The sequence below is a fragment of the Zootermopsis nevadensis genome, unplaced genomic scaffold (genome assembly GCF_977971745.1).
Source record: "Zootermopsis nevadensis isolate Lab colony 2312 unplaced genomic scaffold, Znev_1.0 Znev_ptg000016l, whole genome shotgun sequence".
Classification (NCBI taxonomy): domain Eukaryota; kingdom Metazoa; phylum Arthropoda; class Insecta; order Blattodea; family Termopsidae; genus Zootermopsis; species Zootermopsis nevadensis.
Genome location: NW_028259148.1, coordinates 12,294,398 through 12,315,105, shown reverse-complemented (window position 1 = coordinate 12,315,105; position 20,708 = coordinate 12,294,398). Strand labels below are relative to the sequence as shown.

General features: G+C 38.3%; 1 protein-coding gene across 5 annotated transcripts in view; it reads left to right on the top strand.

Annotated features, from left to right (window-relative positions):
• LOC110839985 (zwei Ig domain protein zig-8-like) overlaps positions 1-20,708 on the top strand; it is a 338,556-nt gene that overhangs the window by 232,165 nt on the left and 85,683 nt on the right. For all 5 annotated transcript variants that reach the window (XM_087349689.1, XM_087349688.1, XM_087349690.1 and 2 more), the window contains exon 3: positions 15,662-15,872. In XM_087349689.1, coding sequence (XP_087205815.1) covers positions 15,662-15,872 — 211 coding nt within the window. The remainder of the gene's footprint in view (positions 1-15,661; positions 15,873-20,708) is intronic.

Here is a 20,708-nt window from a genome sequence, read left to right as displayed (position 1 = left end):
GTCATACTGCCTCCGTCATCAGAGTATGAAGATTTCTGTCTTCTGGGTTGTTGCGCTGTGTAGTCTGGTCGATGTTAACCAACGCTTCAGAGGTCATACTGCCTCCATCATCAGAGTATGAAGACTTCTGTCTTCTGGGTTGTTGCGCTGTGTAGTCTGGTCGATGTTAACCAACGTTTCAGAGGTCATACTGCCTCCGTCATCAGGGCGATGATCGCACTACACAGCGCAACAACCCAGAAGACGGATATCTTCATACTCACCGCTGTGAGAACCTCAAATCTTACACTTCTGTAATAATTTTACCACGGAACTTGAGTTCGGCTAGCCAATTGATCATTCCTTTTAAATTTATATTTTTTTTTATATTTTCATCTTGAAACTTGATAGTGCCTGTCTTGTCAAGAAATTCTGACTTTTATGAAATCAAAATTCCATTACCGTGTTTACAACATCCCTCCATCAGCGCCTGTTCTGAACCAGATGAATCAATTCCACACCGTCAAACCAATCCTGTTTTTTATAAAGTTACTCCCAACTACCCATAAGTCTCTGAAGTGGTCATGTCAATTCCGATTTATAGAGTAAACATTTATTTTCAATTAATTTCTGCCACGGGCCGTCACAACCCGCTTATGACACATTTATTTTCAGTAACTTCAAAAATTTTTAATATAAATTCCCCGCGTTTGTTGTAACTACTTATCTGTATATGATTTGAGGTTCTCACAGCGGCGAGTATGAAGATTTCTGTCTTCATACTTATCTGTGGTTAGGAATCACTCTCTCCAAAGAGAATAGACCTATAATATATTAAGATATCTTCAAATTGCTTTATTCGTTGCCTTATACGAGGTGCGATCGGAAAGTTTAAAGACTGTGTCAATAGAGGGCGAACCGGATGTAGTACGAGCTTCTGCCGCTAGGGGGTGCGGCCTACATTCATAGTGAATCAGTGTGCCAGCCGCCATCATCGAATTAGCATTTGTTTCTTAGTTACGGGCGTTTTGGTAGTGCATTACACGGACCCTCCTGCGATTTCGGAATGGCGTGTGCATCAAATTTTGCCAAAGACTCGCCAAAACGGCTACGGAAACCTATGAAATGCTAAAGCAAGCATTTGGGGAGTCCGCAATGGGTGTGGCATTCACGTTTTAAAAATGGCCGAACCTCTGTCGATGATGACGAGCGTTCTGGACGACCATCTTCGAGCACAACGCCTGAAAATGTTACGAAGATTCGGCAGGCCATTCATATCAATATCATATATACGAAATTAAAAAAAAAATTTTTGCAATAGGAAACATTATTTTAAATTTGCGTGGTAGTTTGCAAATCAGACACTTGGACACTCGCTTCTCATTTCGGAGACCTGGGTCCAGTTCCGGGTGACTTCAAGTGAGATTTGTTGTGAATGAGTGACATCGAAACAGGTTTTTATCGGGGATCTTCATCATTCGACCATTGCTTCATTCTCATCTGTCACCGCACCGTCACATTATTACACCCTCGTCCCCGAATGGAGCCTCATCTCTCGTTTGACACTTCGCTGGTCACAGAGTAAGGGTAGTTTAGTTTATAAATTCAGTTTCTGGCTTCCTGAAAATTGTTGGCTTTGCGTTGACACAGCATTGCACGTTTATACCCGCTGATAGTGCCACGGTGGTCTAGCGGTTAGAACGCTGGCCTTGTAATTCTGGGGTCTCGGGTTCGATTCCCGGCGGTGCCCGAATTTATAACTTGTGTTGGGCAAGGCCGTGGTCTAGGCAACACGGAGTTTTCCTCCGTGGCATCCCAACAATTACTCCATTCACACACAGAAGAAGGCAATGGCAAACCACTTCTGGATCATCTGCCAAGAACGTATATGAACAGGTCCCAGTCCGAGAAAAGGATGGAAGGATCCTGTTCATATGGACCTGTCGTCAGACAGAACACTAAATAATAATAAGATGAGGTGGTCTAGTGGTTAGAACGCTGGCCTTGTAATCCTGGGGCCTCGGGTTCAATTCCCGGTGGTGCCCGAATTTCTAACTTGAGTTGGGCAAGGCCGTGGTCTAGGCAACACGGAGTTTTCCTCCGTGACATCCCAACAATTACTCCATTCACACACAGAAGAAGGCAATGGCAAACCACTTCTGGATCATCTGCCAAGAACGTATATGAACAGGTCCCAGTCCGAGAAAAGGATGGAAGGATCCTGTTCATATGGACCTGTCGTCAGACAGAACACTAAATAATAATAAGATGAGGTGGTCTAGCGGTTAGAACGCTGGCCTTGTAATCCTGGGGTCTCGGGTTCGATTCCCGGCGGTGCCCGAATTTATAACTTGTGTTGGGCAAGGCCGTGGTCTAGGCAACACGGAGTTTTCCTCCGTGGCATCCCAATAATTACTCCATTCACACACAGAAGAAGGCAATGGCAAACCACTTCTGGATCATCTGCCAAGAACGTATATGAACAGGTCCCAGTCCGAGAAAAGGATGGAAGGATCCTGTTCATATGGACCTGTCGTCGGACAGAACACTAAATAAAAAAAACCGCTGATACGTCACACAAACCATGGATATTCAAAGAAACAGGGCTGTGTGGAAGATATACACCACGTTCATAACATGGAAAGTGTTAGGTTTTCTTGATTTCTTAATGCTCTGACTTCTGGGCTCAAAACTGGGACGCTACGAGTATATTAAGACGCCTGTCACAAGACAAACTTTGGCTGCAGATACTCGTAGATCCCCGGCTTAAGGCGAAACGAATATCAGAGACCGACTTTTAAATAACGTGTATTTACTTAGTGGCCTTTCTAGGTGCCTTGTCACTTTCTTTCCTAAATTTTCCTGTTTTCTGTGTTCCTTTGGATTACAGTTTGAAAACGCTTTCTTCGCGATGCTGTGTTCGTCACAGCTCTTGGTACTAATTTATAGCGTATAAAAGTGACTGACAGAACTAATCAGTGCGCTTTATATTTCACGAAACCTCAATTTCTCCTGACATCAAAGCTTATCATCGATATAGATATTACATTTTGCTAACTGACGTTCATTGGACTCGGTGTCTTTCATGTTACAAAAATAAACACTGTATATAAAAGCATTTACAATAAATGTTGAGCTTATTAATCAAATATAAGTATTTTGTCTTAAAACAAATTTTCTACGGCAGGTTGTGGTTTAAAAATAGTTGTAAGATCTGAATTGGGCTCGACATATAACATTGATTATAACGTTCGAAATCAAATGTTGAAAACTATTATTTTTTTAGCAAATATTTTATTTGCTTTCTTCAAGTTTGATATATCGTGGTTGGGCGTTTTTTGGAAGCCTCCTACTTTTTCCTATATGATGCTTTAAAAAACACCCAACCATCACATATTCACCCTGAAGATGACAACTGCAATGTTTGCCGAAAGCAGATGATTTTCTCTTTCATTCCTCGTTTTAAAGTTGACAAAACATCCAAGATCTCTGCAGTCATTAGATAAGACACCTTAGACGTTCACACAAAATGTTAATTCGATTAGTGGAAAAAGTGTTCTTTCGACCGACAGGTTACAAGCAGCGGTGTCAGTATTTTGAGAGTTCTCCGCAGTTCCCTTCCTCAGGGAATGTTAGCCCCCTTTTCGATCGTAATTGCCTGATATAACATCACGTCGTTCTTTATTTTTGTTGCCTCCATTAACAGGGGGTTAAAAATGGATGTCGGATGTCGAAACTCATGACGACATTTATTGATTTGTTCCTGTCTTGCGTGCGAGATAAACCTGATATTTTATATATGTTTCACAATAACTGACTCTCTGACATTACAATCTCATGGTTCAATAATAATTCAATTAAATTCAATTCATTTATTTGTTTTTTTTAATGTTCTGCATCGACATTCAGAAGTCCATTAGAGGTACAATATCAGACAAAAACACAAACAAACAAACATTTCATTATCAAGAAATTACGAGACTAATTAACAAAAGTAATTGCAACTGGGACCGTCTCCAAGTCACTCGAAAAATATTTGGCCAACACTCCGGGCGAACACGACATTAGGGAAATTCAGAAAACCGCCATTCTAGAATCATTATACGTCATTTGAAAGACGATGTTGTAAAATATACAGTCATCTCTGACAATAAAACTATATAATACATGTAACACGTATTAAAAACAAAATTTATTTCAGAAATAGCTGCTGTACTATGTACCTCAGGGACAAGGTTTGTCTTAGATACACAGAAGTAAATACGAGGTGCGATCGGAAAGTTTCAAGACTGCGCGTATAAAAACCCGTACACTTATCTCATGTATTAAATTCATCCATCACCCTCGAAGTAGTTCCCCTGGGAGTGAACACAACGATCCCAGCGCCGCTGCCAAGCCTGGAAGCATCCCTGGAAATCTTTCTTTGTCAGCCTGTCAAGCACCATCTGCGATTCTGCCTGAATCTCTTCTATCGTCTCAAATCTCCTTGCCTTTAGCTGAATTTTCATCTTTGGGAAGAGGAAGAAGTCACACGGAGCTTAGAAAGTAAGTTGGGGTCGGTTCTTGCAAGATCTTTGAGCCCCTGACAAACGAGAAGTCGATTCTGCTTCTGGTCCTCAGACAGGATGCGTCGCATGTGGAGTTCTTCCTTTAGAATCAGCTGACAGGTCCCATAGCCTATCCCAACAATGTCGCACAAGTCGTTGATGGTACGACGTCGATCTTCGTGAATGGCCTGCCGAATCTTCGTAACATTTTCGGGCGTTGTGCTCGAAGATGTTCGTCCAGAACGCTCGTCATCATCGACAGAGGTTCGGCCATTTTTAAAACGTGAATGCCACACAAAAGTTTCTGCACGACCCATTGCGGACTCCCCAAATGCTTGCTTTAGCATTTCATAGGTTTCCGTAGCCGTTTTGGCAAGTCTTTGGCAAAATTTGATGCACACGCCATTCCGAAATCGCAGGAGGGTCGGTGTAATGCACTACCAAAACGCCCGTAACTAAGAAACAAATGCTAATTCGATGATGCCGGTTGGCACACTGATTCACTATGAATGTAGGCCGCACCCCCTAGCGGCAGAAGCTCGTACTACATCCGGTTCGCCCTCTATTGACACAGTCTTTAAACTTTCCGATCGCACCTCGTACCCTATAAAGTGGTGAATAGATGTAACAATAATAATATGGACGGGACATATAGCATTCATAGATGTGAAATGGTTACACAATTTCTGTCGGAAACCCTTTAAGGAAGGGTACCCCTGCAGATCTACTCGTAGGTGGGAGGATTAAAAGAACATAAGTCTTAAAGAATCAACATCGTACTGTGGATTGAATTCATCTTCTACGTACTTTTGAAATTGGGTGTTTATGTATGTATTCATTTCTAACTCGAGAACGGATTCACCGATTTGTCCCAAACTTGGCATGTTTATTCCTTGAGACAAGGAAGAGAACATAGTAAGGACATAAACTCGAAACACTGTCCTGGGTTTGATTCCTTACGACGAAGGTTTCTGTGTTTGGTTCAAAGAGGAGATTACTGAAACAAAGATGATAACACCGAAATCTCTCCTGGGTTCGATTCCCTGTGAAGATGGTTGCCGTAAATCGGAAACGAAGCACGTTAGATGAACGAATTAAATAATAAAATTGTTTGTTTAGGCTAGAAGATTACAGGAAGAAAAACTTTCCTGTGTTCAAGTCACTGTAAAGACAATCGATTTAGGGCTATTTTTTTATGATATCCAACGATAATTATCGAATAGGCGTCTGGTAAGATTAAGACAATAAATATCGATAATAAATGTCGAACTTCCCCGCAGTAACACAGGAGGGCGACGGTAGTGTACTGGCAATAAGAACCAGCGACTAGTTCTTGTGAACAAGGTAATCAGCCTTTAGGTTCCATAAAAGTCAGGAAATTTATTTATAGCTGAGCAAGTATTAGTTTCTGATAAAGGACTTCGCTCCGTGGAGTGAATTAGTTAATAATAGTGGCTGAAATTATAATCACATGATCACTGCGCAGTTCCCATGTCCTGCCGGTAATTACATTTCAAGCAAGAGTGGTTCCAAGTGGTCGTGAAATGAACGTAAACCAGCGGCTATGACTGTCTACAGACAGCAAACTATAGCCAATTTGCGGGGTCTCTAACAATATAGACTTTAATGAATGAAACATATCGAGTGTTAAAAATTATTTAACTTTGATGTAAACATTGAAATTTACACCCTGAAGATGGTAGCAGTTTTTTTTTCTCGAAATGTTGGATAATTTTCATCATTCGACACGGATTATCCACAAGAGCCTATGTTGTACATTAAACTCTAGAAGTGAAAATCTAAGGACAAGAATATTTAACAATGCTTTATCAGAAATGACAAATTACCACACTTTATGGTCATATATAAATGTTACTGAATTATAATAACGTATATATTAATTTAAATTTGCTCCTGATGCAAAAGTTTTTATCTGACACAATTTTTGCCTGGGAAACTTGCATTTATGGCAGGGTTTTAAAGTCACTAGCAGTCTGGGACTTGCACGTAAAGCAGCAGAAGGTATAATAATCAGTCAAATCGATTAGAATAAATAAAATACGAACTTGTATTAACTAGTAACGAATTAACAAATCATTTCTCTGTCCTGGTTACTAGTTGTCTCAGGCCGGATGTGGCCCGCGGGCGCAATTACGAATAATTTTTATTATATTTTATGTTAAATTAAAGAAATAAATTGAATAAAACTTTCCTTGGATATTATCCATCGTCTAGTAAATATAAAACGTAAAACGACGTTTCGGAGATAGAGTCCCATCTCCGAAACGTCGTTTTACGTTTTATATTTACTAGACGATGGATAATATCCAAGGAAAGTTTTATTCAATTGACTCTTCACCATCGTCAAGAAGTTTTAGATTTTATATAAAGAAATAAACATGTTACAGTTATGGTAAATAAGTAGTTTAGTCAATTAAATAGATTCATTTATGAGAAACTAATAGTCTCTTATCTGGTCAGGAAGTTTACTTGTCTTTTACTGAAAACTAGTACTGATGATTAATTTGGATTCAGTTCTTTATTATTCATGTGCTGCATAAACAGTCAGAAGGCAAATTACAGATACAACGCAAGAGAAGAACAGAATAATAAATACAGAAATATAATAAAAAAGAAATTATCAAAAAATTGCGTGAGTATAGAGAACGTTCATACACAGACAAATTGCTACTGAATGCTTTACTATCCGTTTCAATAATAACTCAATTAAATTAAGTAAGTCAGATTAAAATGAGAAGAAAATATGCAAAACATGATTATTCAGATAAAAGGAAATACAAATTAGTCTATACAAGAAATGTAAGTTTGCTTATATAATTAAAGATATTATCTCAATATAGGAAAAGATAATATGAAAATGTAGGCACAATGGATGACGACAGATGGTCTAAGATAACATGACACTATAAATCAATATGGCAAGGTGTAATAGACAGCCAGTGAGAAGCAAAAACAGAATTTAGAGCCCGGTACAATGATTATTGTGATGCTAATTAATTAATTTGTGATTTATTTAACGTATCTGTCAGTAGCTCATACTATGTAGCTTCAAATTATGGGATGATAAATAAACAACAGATTAAAAAATATATATGGAAAAATTGGACGTGGACTAATTTAAGATTAGCTTAGGAAACTGAGGAAAACAACGAAAAGCCTCTGGATACCGGATTCAGTGCCAAGATTTGAATCAGAAACCTCTCGGCTTTAACATTCGTTGAGATGATGAATGATGATTCAATTCAATTCATTTATTAAAGTGCTTAACAACAGCCAAGCACTAACAAAATATACAAACCTTACAATACAAATACAAACAAAACAAAAAAACTGAATATATAAATATACAAAATTATACAAAATTAATTTATTACAAAATAATTAATAAGTAAAAAGTAAACATTAATAGAATACAAGGAACAAAATAAAAACAAAAATAAAATTAAAACAAATAACCAAGTTAGATCCAATCAAGGCCACTCTCTAAATCATTTCTCTTATTGAGAAAGTGCCCTCAGAAGAAACAATGTTTATACAAAACACGTCCAAAAATTTACATTCATCATTTGCAGCGATGACGCACCTCGCTGAAGGACTATGCCTAAACGCACTGCACACACTAAACGTAGAAAATTCTCTTATTTGCCTTGACGGCACACGAATACCAACAGTGTCCATGATGGAATTGTAATTTATTTTACCATTAAATACATTAATAAGAAATAACGCATCGAGATGTCGTCGTCTGGAATAAAGTGTTCTAAACTTTAAAGTAGATAGGATCAGCTCATATTTTCGGGTGATATTAAACTGGAAAAATCGGTAATTGCACAAACTGGCAAATTTCCTTTGAATGTTTTCTAATTTATTAGAATCTGTGTGTAAGATTATTCCATACAACCGAGGCATACTCAAGCTTTGACCTAATTAAAGCATTATATAAAACAACAAGGGTTTCTAGAGAGGAAAAATTATAAGTAATAAAACGAATAAGCCCTAAGGTCCTTAGTGCCTGAGAATGAACAAAATTTACATGGCAGTGAAAATACAGTTTACTGTCTAACAAGACACCAAGATCTTTTATACAATTAGTACGCAAGATTAAAAAGTCACTAACAATGTAATTAAAATGGATGCTGTTGGTTTTACGAGTGAACGATATAATTTTGGTTTTCTCAATGTTAAGTTCCATATTATCATTACACCACTCATGTACGGAATCGATGTCCGCTTGAAGCGCTCTGCAGTCATGCACAGATTTAATATCGTGATATAGTTTCAAGTCATCGGCAAATAAGAGAAATTTAGAATACTTAATTTTGTCGCAAAGGTCGTTAATAAAAATATTAAATAAGAGAGGTCCCAAGGTAGAGCCTTGCGGGACTCCAGATAGCACCGAGTAAGGAGAGGAAGACTGCCCTAAAATACGAATAAAGGCCGATCTGGATGATAAATAACTTTGGAACCACTTGACATAAGGAGAAGATAGTCCAAAGTTATTTAGCTTTTTCAAAAGAATAGAATGCGGGACTGAATCAAAGGCCTGCCTAAGATCAAGATGATAATAATAATAATAAGTAACACGTATTAAAAAACAAATGTATTTCATAAATAGCTGCTTCGCTGTGTACCTCAGGGGCAAGGTTTGTCTCGGATACATAGAAGTAAATACACTATGAAGTGGTGAATAAATTTTATTAATATTATTATTGTATATTTATATATTTAGTTTCATTTGTTTGTTTGTGTTTGTATTTGTAATATTTTACTTTTATTATTATTGAAATTAATTTAATTATATAAATATTTTATTCTGGACTTTAGTTTAGTGCTTGTCTGTTGGCAAGCACTTAAATAAATTAACTGAATTGAATTGATTGAATAAATATTTTCTTGGATATTATCCATCGTCTAGTAAATATAAAACGTAAAACGACGTTTCGGAGATGGGACTCTATCTTCGTCTTCAGGTTCCTACACAGTTGGGCCCACTAGATAGAAACGTCGTTTTACGTTTTATATTTACTAGACGATGGATAATATCCAAGGAAATTTTTATTCAAATGACTCTTCAGAACCTGAAGACGGAGATAGAGTCCCATCTCCGAGACGTCGTTTTACGTTTTATATTTACTAGACGATGGATAATATCCAAGGAAATTTTTATTCAAATGACTCTTCAGAACCTGAAGACGGAGATAGAGTCCCATCTCCGAAACGTCGTTTTACGTTTTATATTTACTAGACGATGGATAATATCCAAGGAAATTTTTATTCAAATGACTCTTCAGAACCTGAAGACGGAGATAGAGTCCCATCTCCGAAACGTCGTTTTACGTTTTATATTTACTAGACGATGGATAATATCCAAGGAAATTTTTATTCAAATGACTCTTCAGAACCTGAAGACGGAGATAGAGTCCCATCTCCGAAACGTCGTTTTACGTTTTATATTTACTAGACGACGGATAATATCCAAGGAAATTTTTATTCAAATGACTCTTCAGAACCTGAAGACGGAGATAGAGTCCCATCTCCGAAACGTCGTTTTACGTTTTATATTTACTAGACGACGGATAATATCCAAGAAAATTTTTATTTAATTGACTCTTCACCATCGTCAAGAAGTTTTAGATTTGAATTGAATTGAATTATTATATCACCAATGACAATAGCAAAACACTTTCGCGTCTGACTTATTTCTCGCACGAATTCGGAGATTGGAAACAAAGCAGGCCCGGTTCCTTCAAATGTACAGCTCTCGTCCTCTGCGATACTGAATAGCACCTGCAGTTGATACAGCGTTACAGTCAGTGCGGAGTTTGTACTCACTTCATTGGGTTCCGTGATAGAAAGCAGTTAATTGCCATGCGATTTGGTTCTGGCCTCGTGTTTGATGCATGTCCGTAGTTGGCCAGCTTGGACACAATTAGGCTGATGAGATTTGGACAGGCATTATGGGAGTCGTTTTACCATGCGTACATTAATTATCGCTGCTCGTATTCGTGACAAGAGGCCTGTGTTCATACGACATACACAAGTACCTGGTGTCTGACGGTTCTATTTCGGCAACGAACTTCATTTGTTTCACTGCATTTGTCAGAGTTGCCGTAATGAAACTGCGATCACATTGCATGTCAGTCATTCTGACTGCCAGCGCTGAGAATTCATGTATAAAGTTGATAAAGAACTAAAACAATTTTAATAATCAGATTAGAAAATTAATCGCAGACACAGTAATGAACCTTTCGGGGGTTACGTAACACGGTGGTAGTATCTTGACTGGCTAAATGACTATTAGCTTCTGAAGGACACTGTTCTAGTCTAGCGGTTAGAACGCTGGCCTTGTAATCCTGGGGTTTCGGGTTCGATTCCCGGCCGTGCCCGAATTTATAACTTGTGTTGGACAAGGCCGTGATCTAGGCAACACGGAGTTTTCCTCCGTGGCATCCCAACAATTACTCCATTCACACACAGAAGAAGGCAATGGCAAACCACTTCTGGATCATCTGCCAAGAACGTATATGAACAGGTCCCAGTCCGAGAAAAGGATGGAAGGATCCTGTTCATATGGACCTGTCGTCAGACAGAACACTAATAATAATAATAAATAATGAAGATGGAAGCCTTTTGAGGTGTGTAGTGCAGTCTGAAACGTCACACTACATGGCGCATAATCCCAGAAGACAGCTAGATTTAGGCTCTCCGCCTTGAGAACCATAAATCTCACCAATCACAGTACTTAGTTGTGTCTTATTCCATGCCCAGCGACACAGTTTTCCTGATTCAGAGTAAAATGTGTTCTGTTGGTCGTTAAGCCAATCTTCCGCTGAGTCTCTTACTTCATTATCACTGGGGAATCCCCGGCCTTTTAATGCTTCCTTCAGAAGACAAATTCGTAACAATCGGTTGGCGCAAAGTCAGGATAAAATAGCTGTTGTCGGGGGACTTAATATTTCATTTTTTCAGTTCTTTAGACGGTCTGCGTAGTCACAGGACATCTAGAGAGAAATCCGCGAAGTGTTCTTCAAACGGTCGCCTTCACTTTGTAACAGAGAACCGTTGTAGGGCTGACTGCCCTTCAGAAGACCATTAACGCTTCGAAGCAGAAAGTTCATATAATTAGCATTATAATTCCAGTTGCTGTCTAAAAAACCGATTGAATGTTCACTTTATTCTTTTTTTATTTGTAGTGTTCTGTCTGACGACAGGTCCACATGAACAGATCCTTCCATTCTTTTCTCGGACTGGGACCTGTTAATATACGTTCTTGGCAGATGATCCAGAAATGGTTTGCCATTGCCTTCTTCTGTGTGTGAATGGAGTAATTGTTGGGATGCCACGGAGGAAAACTCCGTGTTGCCTAGACCACGGCCTTGCCCAACACAAGTTATAAATTCGGTCACCGCCGGGAATCGAACCCGAGACCCCAGGATTACAAGGCCAGCGTTCTAACCGCTAGACCACCTCATCTTATTATTATTTAGTGTTCTGTCTGACGACAGGTCCACATGAACAGATCCTTCCATTCTTTTCTCGGACTGGGACCTGTTCATATACGTTCTTGGCAGGTGATCCAGAAGTGGTTTGCCATTGCCTTCTTCTGTGTGTGAATGGAGTAATTTTTGGGATGCCACGGAGAAACCGGGGAAGCCCCCGGAGGAAAACTCCGTGTTGCCTAGACCACGGCCTTGCCCAACACACGTTATAAATTCGGGCACCGCCGGGAATCGAACCCGAGACCCCAGGATTACAAGGCCAGCGTTCTAACCGCTAGACCACCTCATCTTATTATTTAGTGTTCTGTCTGACGACAGGTCCATATGAACAGGATCCTTCCATCCTTTTCTCGGACTGGGACCTGTTCATATACGTTCTTGGCAGATGATCCAGAAGTGGTTTGCCATTGCCTTCTTCTGTGTGTGAATGGAGTAATTGTTGGGATGCCACGGAGAAACCGGGGAAGCCCCCGGAGGAAAATTCCACGGCCTTGGCCAACACAAGTTATAAATTTGAGCACCACCGGGAATTGAACCCGGGACCCCAGGATTACAAGGCTAGCTGACGCCAAAAGCCGCTGATAAATAACACCATGGAGTTCTTTTAGAGAAGCCAATAGCCCGTCAGATGCTCAAGAAATTTCCTGTTTTTAAGGGCCCCGAAGGTTCGGTATCATCTTCTGAGTTTAATGAATTCAGCCTACAATCTTTCATCCCGTTTCTTCAATCCCCATTTTAATATTATCTTCTCAATTTCAGATACTTCAACTTATGGTCTGTATTTACAGTTTTTCATCTCGGACTTTGCCGGTCACAAAGGCTGCATATTCTAAGGAGCATGTAAGCCTTAACTCTAGAACCGCCTGTTCGAATCCCTGCTTGCATTTACATTTCTGACAGTTGAGCTGAGCTGTGGTGAAAGAGGCCTTGTGCTTGGCCATTACCTCGGCCTATGAATCTTGCCAGATGTCTAAATCACTGAGAATCTGGATTAAGAAATGAAACACACCATAACATTAGAAGATTTTAGGTTCTCACGGCGGTGAGTATGAAGATGACTTGTCATCTGGGTTGTTGCGCTGTGTAGTCTGGTCGATGTTTACCAACGTTTCAGAGGTCATACTGCCTCCGTCATCAGGGCGATGAGTATGAAGATTTCTGTCTTCTGGGTTGTTGCGCTGTGTAGTCTGGTCGATGTTTACCAACGTTTCAGAGGTCATACTGCCTCCATCATCAGGGCGATGAAGATTTCTGTCTTCTGGGTTGTTGCGCTGTGTAGTCTGGTAGACGTTTACCAACTTTTCAGAGGTCATACTGCCTCCGTCATCAGAGTATGAAGATTTCTGTCATCTGGGTTGTTGCGCTGTGTAGTCTGGTCGATGTTTACCAACGTTTCAAAGGTCATACTGCCTCCGTCATCAGGGCGATGATTATGAAGATTTCTGTCTTCTGGGTTGTTGCGCTGTGTAGTCTGGTCGATGTTTGCCAACGTTTCAGAGGTCATACTGCCTCCGTCATCAGGGCGATGAAGATTTCTGTCTTCTGGGTTGTTGCGCTGTGTAGTCTGGTCGATGTTTACCAACGTTTCAGAGGTCATACTGCCTCCATCATCAGGGCGATAAAGATTTCTGTCTTCTGGGTTGTTGCGCTGTGTAGTCTGGTCGATGTTTACCAACGTTTCGGAGGTCATACTGCCTCCGTCATCAGGGCGATAGGGTGTGTGGGGCTAGGTTTATAGGTAAATGGTGTAGCCTGCCCCGAGCCAATGGGATCAGGTGTGGGAGTGGACCAATAGGAGCGCGTGGGCAAGTGTGAGAGAGGGAGCAACAACCCAGAAGACAGAAATCTTCAGTGATATTCCTCATTGTGTGATATTTTCCATCATCGTCTTTTCGTGTATTTGTGGTCAGCACCTGAGAGAATGGCGATGTTTTGCCCTGATCCTCCTCTGTCTTCCTTAGACTGGACTTTGTTCCTTACCCCAAGTACAAACTCTTTGTTCCCCTCGCAAAAACTAATGTAAAATGAAAAGGTAAAGTTGTCCGTTTTGCTTAATTAAGCACCACGTTACATGAACTGTCATATATAGTTGGGGGTTTTACGTGTTTAAGAATTATTTCGCTGGGCCCTTGCACGTGTGCGGAACATATTAATTCTGACAGCTTCTCGGTAATCTGTTTTTATATCAGAATAATATTTCACCTGAAATTTAATTAAAGGTACGAGGACTGCTTGATATGTACGTTACCAGATACATTCATGTTATTGGTATAATTGAAGAGAACCTCTTCATATCATATAAACGTTAAATATTTATATAAAATTCTGTTTGGTTTTCCATGTTTGTATGTTATTGACTACGTTGTCCCCATTTCATGTTACAGTAATGTATAAACTTCCTAGATAATTAATGTTCTCTCTTCATGTATAATAACTAATGCCTTTCTCTACGTAAATCAACACAGTTCTTTTCTGCTTTTAATCTCACATTCCTTCTTTCCTTTCAGGTAAAAGAACTGTTTTATTTTTTTAAAAAAATTAAGAGAGCGTGATATATTTATTGACTTCAAAATCAGTTAACGAATTTAAAATTACGATGATCTTTAGTTTGTAAAATTATTTATCGGTCAAATATAACACATTTTACTCAAACCTAAGTTTATCGCAGTTATGGAAAACATTTTATCGTAAAAAAAATATTTTCACTTGATGTAAAACACTCACATGTATCTCATGTGGGTCTTTAAACATTGTATTTTTTTTTTTGTAAAATGGATGTTATATCTTTTTTACAAAGTGGATAGAAACAGTTTTCTCATTCACTGTAATACGTGCCTTCTGCTGTTATCTTTAAGAACACCAATACATTTACTTTTGCACTATGTATATACGTATATATATATATATATATATACCCTAATTTTAATAGGTGTTATGAATGTAAACAGTTTTTACATGCAAACTAAAATAACACAACTGTAACAGAACATCACACGCAACAGAAGTTTGGGAAAGTTGATATAAAATATTCATTACGATTCCAAATTAAATTATTAACAAGTTCGGAATGGTCAATAACTAACTTTCAACGAGACCATTTGGAAGAAAAGAGAGATGTTTAACAACGGACTGGAAAATATTGCATACAGATGAGTTTCGTAATGATTACGCAGAGATTAAATCAAGGAGGAACGAACAGGAAGGAACATGGAAAAATTTTAGATGCTTAAAAAAAAATTTATCCGGAATCCCAAGTGAAAGAGCACGCGAGAAACATAGGCGTAGATGAGAGGATACTATTAAAATGAATCTCAGATATTTAAAGTGTAAACTAACTTCAACTGATTTTTTTCTCTCGTGTCATTAACCACGTAATTTCATTCTACTTTGCTTATTCTTTTAACTCTGCTGATTATTTTAAGTTAAAACGTCACAGCGCTTCGAAGGATAGATCTTCCTTTGTCTTCAGGTATGTAACAAGACGTCTACTGAGTTAGATCCGATAGACCGAGCTCGTCCTCCCACGCCACCAATCGTCAAAGACATTCCAGAGAAGAACTGAATTTCTTCTCCCTTTAAGGCGTCACATGTTTGATCTTTGCCTTTTGTTTGAAGGTGTCGTGGGTTCGACACCGAGACATCCACCTTCTGACCGTCGGGCGATACACGTACACGAGCGACCAGCGTTTCCAGTCCATCCACTCGCCACAGACAGAAGACTGGATGCTGCAGATTCGCTACCCACAGAGGAGAGATTCTGGCTTCTACGAGTGTCAAGTGAGCACCACACCACCTGTCGGCTACTCCATGTACCTCTCTGTGGTGGGTAAGTACAGGCACGTGACTTCTAACGTTTTATACTTTGATGCGCCCAAAGCAGATACACGCAGTAAAGTCAGGACGTTTCCAGACTCCCTCGTGCATAAATTGCTTTGTATTTAAATTAAGTTGACTAGACGCAGTGAATTTAAAGGGAACTGAAAACAGTTAGGGGTGGTTGAAACTGTACTGTCACATGTTAACATTCAGTAAATGAATAGGAATATGTATTCTGAAGACGGCGAGTCTGGTAGAAGTGTACGGACATTTTAGAGGTACTTGCTGCCTCCACCATCGCTCATGGTGGTAGCAAGGACTTCTGAAATGTTGGTTAAACTTCAGACTCTACGGCGCTAAAACCCAGAAGACAGCCATCTTTTGTTTAGGAACTGGTGTTTGCCACAAGCTTCCGTTTGTTTGTTAGCGTAATAAGCGATTTATTCCTCGAACTTAACTAATAAACTGATTTTGTAACGGAGATTCGCAGTGCCTGCCTCGAGCTAGACACCGATATTTCACACGTTATTTCAATATAGCTTCAGTTTCATGAAGCCAATTTGTTCGCTTCTTCTCGGCAAAATTACTTGCCCGGGAGTTGGTGAATAGCAAGTCATTTCGCTCGTGTAATTAAACTGGGCTCTTTTAACGACCTGATGATTTTGTCAATGGTCTGCTGGTGTTTTGTTCTGTGCTCCTCTTATTCAGTAGGAACTTTAAGACTTGGAGTTGTCAAAGGGAAAAATATTTTGCTCTGTAACATTTTTATTTATAAGTACTTTTTTATTCACATCCCACTAAAAAGGTTAATTTTATAAAAAAAATGCATCGAGTTATTTCTATTATGCTTTGCTATCTTGAATGCACTAAAACAGTAAATATATATATATATATATATATACTCTCCTACTTGAGCTTGGGTAGGGTAATTTAGGGATATCTCGACACCTTAAGAAAAAACTCTAGGCTTCAGGAATATTTTTTGAAAATTAAAAACAGAAATTTTCATATATTATCCATGGAGGTATGTTTTATTTGTAATACATTAATAAAGCAGGTAAGTTTAAGGGAAACAGTGCAATTAACAAAAAAAAAGAAATGGAATAAAAATGTCGACTTCTCCCTGTGTTTGGGGAGATTTCGACATGTGCATGGGAAATATTAGGAGACTGTAACTACAGAACAGAAACAATTTGGATTCATAAAATAATGTCAATAAACAGTAAATATGCAAAATTAAAAACAGGCGTTACATGTGAACTGGTTATCTGCTCCATTTTCCACGCAAGTTTCATGAAACCATCTTTCACTGCCGCAGCCATGTTTTCAGGCTTCCACTGTCCAAGCTTTCCTTGGTAGTGGTACATTCGAGGCATTTTTCTTACCTGTGAAGTAAAGTGAACACCGTATCATAAGTTTAAGGTTTACATGCGTCATGTTTGTGTTTTGGATTAAAATATATAATAAAATACAGGTCAATACACAAAACTATATTTGGGTGTTAAAATTTAAAATTTAAATGTTAAAATTTTAAATTTTAAATTAGCGCCATTCATCACTATAAGGATGTTACATTTGCGCGCTTTTCTTCATTTCACAACATGTTTCGATGTAATACATCATCTTCAGGTGTTGTTTTTTATTTAAAACTGTCCATGAACAGACCATCAACCCGAGCAGACGTGAGACACCACACAACACGTCTTATGCATAATTCAAAACAAACATAAGATGGGAAAAACGAGAAGACCAGCGAAACATATTACAATAATAAATTATTGAAAGGCATGCATTTAATATAAAACAGTTTTAAATAAAAAACAACACCTGAAGATGATGTATTACATCGAAACATGTTGTGAAATGAAGAAAAGCGCGCAAATGTAACATCCTTATAGTGATGAATAGCGCTAATTTAAAATTTTAAATTTTAACATTTAAATTTTAAATTTTAACACCCAAATATAGTTTTGTGTATTGACCTGTATTTTATTATATATTTTAACCGTATCATAAGGTTCATAACCAGAAAAAGATATATTAAGGAGAACTCGACATGTCGAAACCTCCCTGACTTACACGATTACAATACAAATGTCACCACTGGTCACAGTTGTAGTTTTTGTCAGTTCACATAGCATGGCTGTCCTTTAGAAAGTGCGAGTTGTCACCACATTAACTATTAATCCATAAATGCCATGTGCATCCAGTGTAATTATCATTATCTGGAATGTAATTATTATAGCATGTGCTATTTAGGGTATGTAAAACTCACCTGGTCGTCTTTGAGGGTTCCGTACGAGGTTGAGACTTGCAAAAACAGACTCCTTTGAAGTTGCACGTTGATCACAGTATGGTAGGCTATCTTCTGTACAGTTACAGTCTTTGCCACTAGAGTGCATCTGTCGCTAGAGTGAAATTTTGTTAAAAGTGTCGAGATCTCCCTAAATTACTATATACTACGTCTGAGTAAATTTTCGAGGGAGTGAAGTTATAAGTTTAAAATTTTTAACTTCGCTAACGATCGAGTAGGCGAAGAAAATAGCGATTTCATTCGCCCGTCTAATTAAATTAAATTATTTTATACCCTCCGAGTGACTTTTCCGGCGACTAGCGAATAAAGTCGCGTATGAAATTGAGGCTTAAAAGTCTGTTTGTTCACATTTACCTAGAGAAACTAAGAGGCGCCTTCATCTACGTCTCTAGGTCGAGATTAGATTACAAAGGCGTTCACGTTAACTAAACTATTCTCTCCCAGAGGTCATTTTAACATTTATTTTCCTCGATGTTTAATACACGTATTTTCTTCCGGATTTCCTTAGCCCCTTGAAGACAGACACTGAAATAAGAATGACCATAAATTATATGTCGTTGTTGAAAGCACACAACGGATTTTCATCAAACATGTTACAAATTTAATCCTTCGTAAACCACTACTCAAACTTCCTCATATCAGTAATGTCATCATGGCGGCCATGACGTAGAACTGGTGGTGCATGAATCATTTGGTGCTGGTCCGTGCTCGTATAATGGAAATCAATTTGGACATGTGACTAAGGAGAAAAAGAACATATATTGGACCACAGTTTTATTTGTTCGCGTCTGTTATCAAATGAAACATAACAAAACAGTTCCATACAAACTAAACTTAATAATGTATGAGATGATAAAGTTGCGTCATATTGTGATAAATATATATTTGTTTAAATCTTGTCAGTCTAATCACAATAAAATTCCTATTAAATATTAAAATATTATAATTAACATTTAAATATTTAAAATATATTAAATGATATTCTCCATCGAAATGTTCGATTTACAAGTGATGTTCTAATTTAAATCGAACATTTCGATAGAGAATATCATTTAATATATTTTAAATATTTAAATGTTAATTATGATAATATTTTAATATTTAATAGGAATTTTATTGTGATTAGACTGATAAGATTTAAACAAATATTAATAATGTATGTTTAGATAGAGGAATATTCCTCCACGCCGAATATGATTTATTTAACTTTAATTATTATTCTGGAATTATTTGGAGAACAGTAGAAATTTTTCCAAAAAAAGTTTGTCACAAAATATTTATGAATGTTAATATGGATCTTAATTAATTATAAGAAGTTCCAGAACATATAATTTTAATGGATATAAATATCTTAAATTCGTATTTACATGACTGGCTGAATGAAATATTCTTCAGTTATTTAGACATCTTCCTCAGGAGTCATGGACTGTCGTAGCTCAGAATGTCCTCTCTCGCGACCCTCCTCTCCTCTCCACTCCCCGCGCCACAAAATAGCTTCTCTACCGGGGAAATTTTTCATTAACGGCGTATCACAATAAGGCGTCTTCTTGTCCGCTTTCTTTGACATCGTGAACATTGGATTAAAAACACAGAGAATGGCGTGTCATAACATCAATATATTATATTCACGTCTGCGCCTTAGCTTGTATAAATTATATTTAACTTAAAAAAGTGGGGCCGAATTGGCGAATCACCACAGAATGTTTATTAAATTTAATTTCGCTTCTAACCAATGTCCCATATCACAGGTCGTCGAACGAAGTTACTTAAAAAAGCGAATGAGACATTTTAAAATATTTTCCTCACTTCAGCATCTCGTGTATTGCTTTAAGACGTTTGTGGACGGCATTTCGATAGGTTCTGTGTTGTAATTCACAGCTGTTAAGGTTCATTTTTTGGCTGCCAGAGGCCGCAGCTATCAGGAAATTGTTGAAAGGCAGTGTCTCTTCTACTATAAAAATTCGTGATTTGTCGTCTATCAAAAATTGTTACGTTACGCAACCGGGGGGGGGGGTTGGTCAAGTGTTTTAACCCCCCATTCGGGGGGGTGATTTAATTTCTTACTCAAGATTTTAAAACGCAACCGGGGGGGTTGGTCAAGTGTTTTAACCCCCTATTCGGGGGGGTTGATTTAATTTCTTACTCAAGATTTTAAAACGCAACCGGGGGGGTTGGTAAGTGTTTTAACTCCCTCATTCGGGGTGTTGATTTAATTTCTTACTCAAGATTTTAAAACGCAACCGGGGGGGTTGGTCAAGTGTTTTAACCCCCCCATTCGGGGGGGGTTGGTTGCGTTTTAAAAACTTGACCCCCCCCCCCCCGAGGAGCTTCGAAAGGTATTGTTATTTCCCAAAAGAATAATTTTTATTGTTGAATACTGAAAATGATCTTTTGTCATTCAGCAAGGGAGAAGGAAATTTGAACTCTTCCAGCAGTAATCGACGTGTTGTGTGTAATTATAAACTTGGTTTATTAGCACAAAATAAAAAGTAAACAAATTATAGAGCCCTCAACCGTAGAGCCATCGGATTT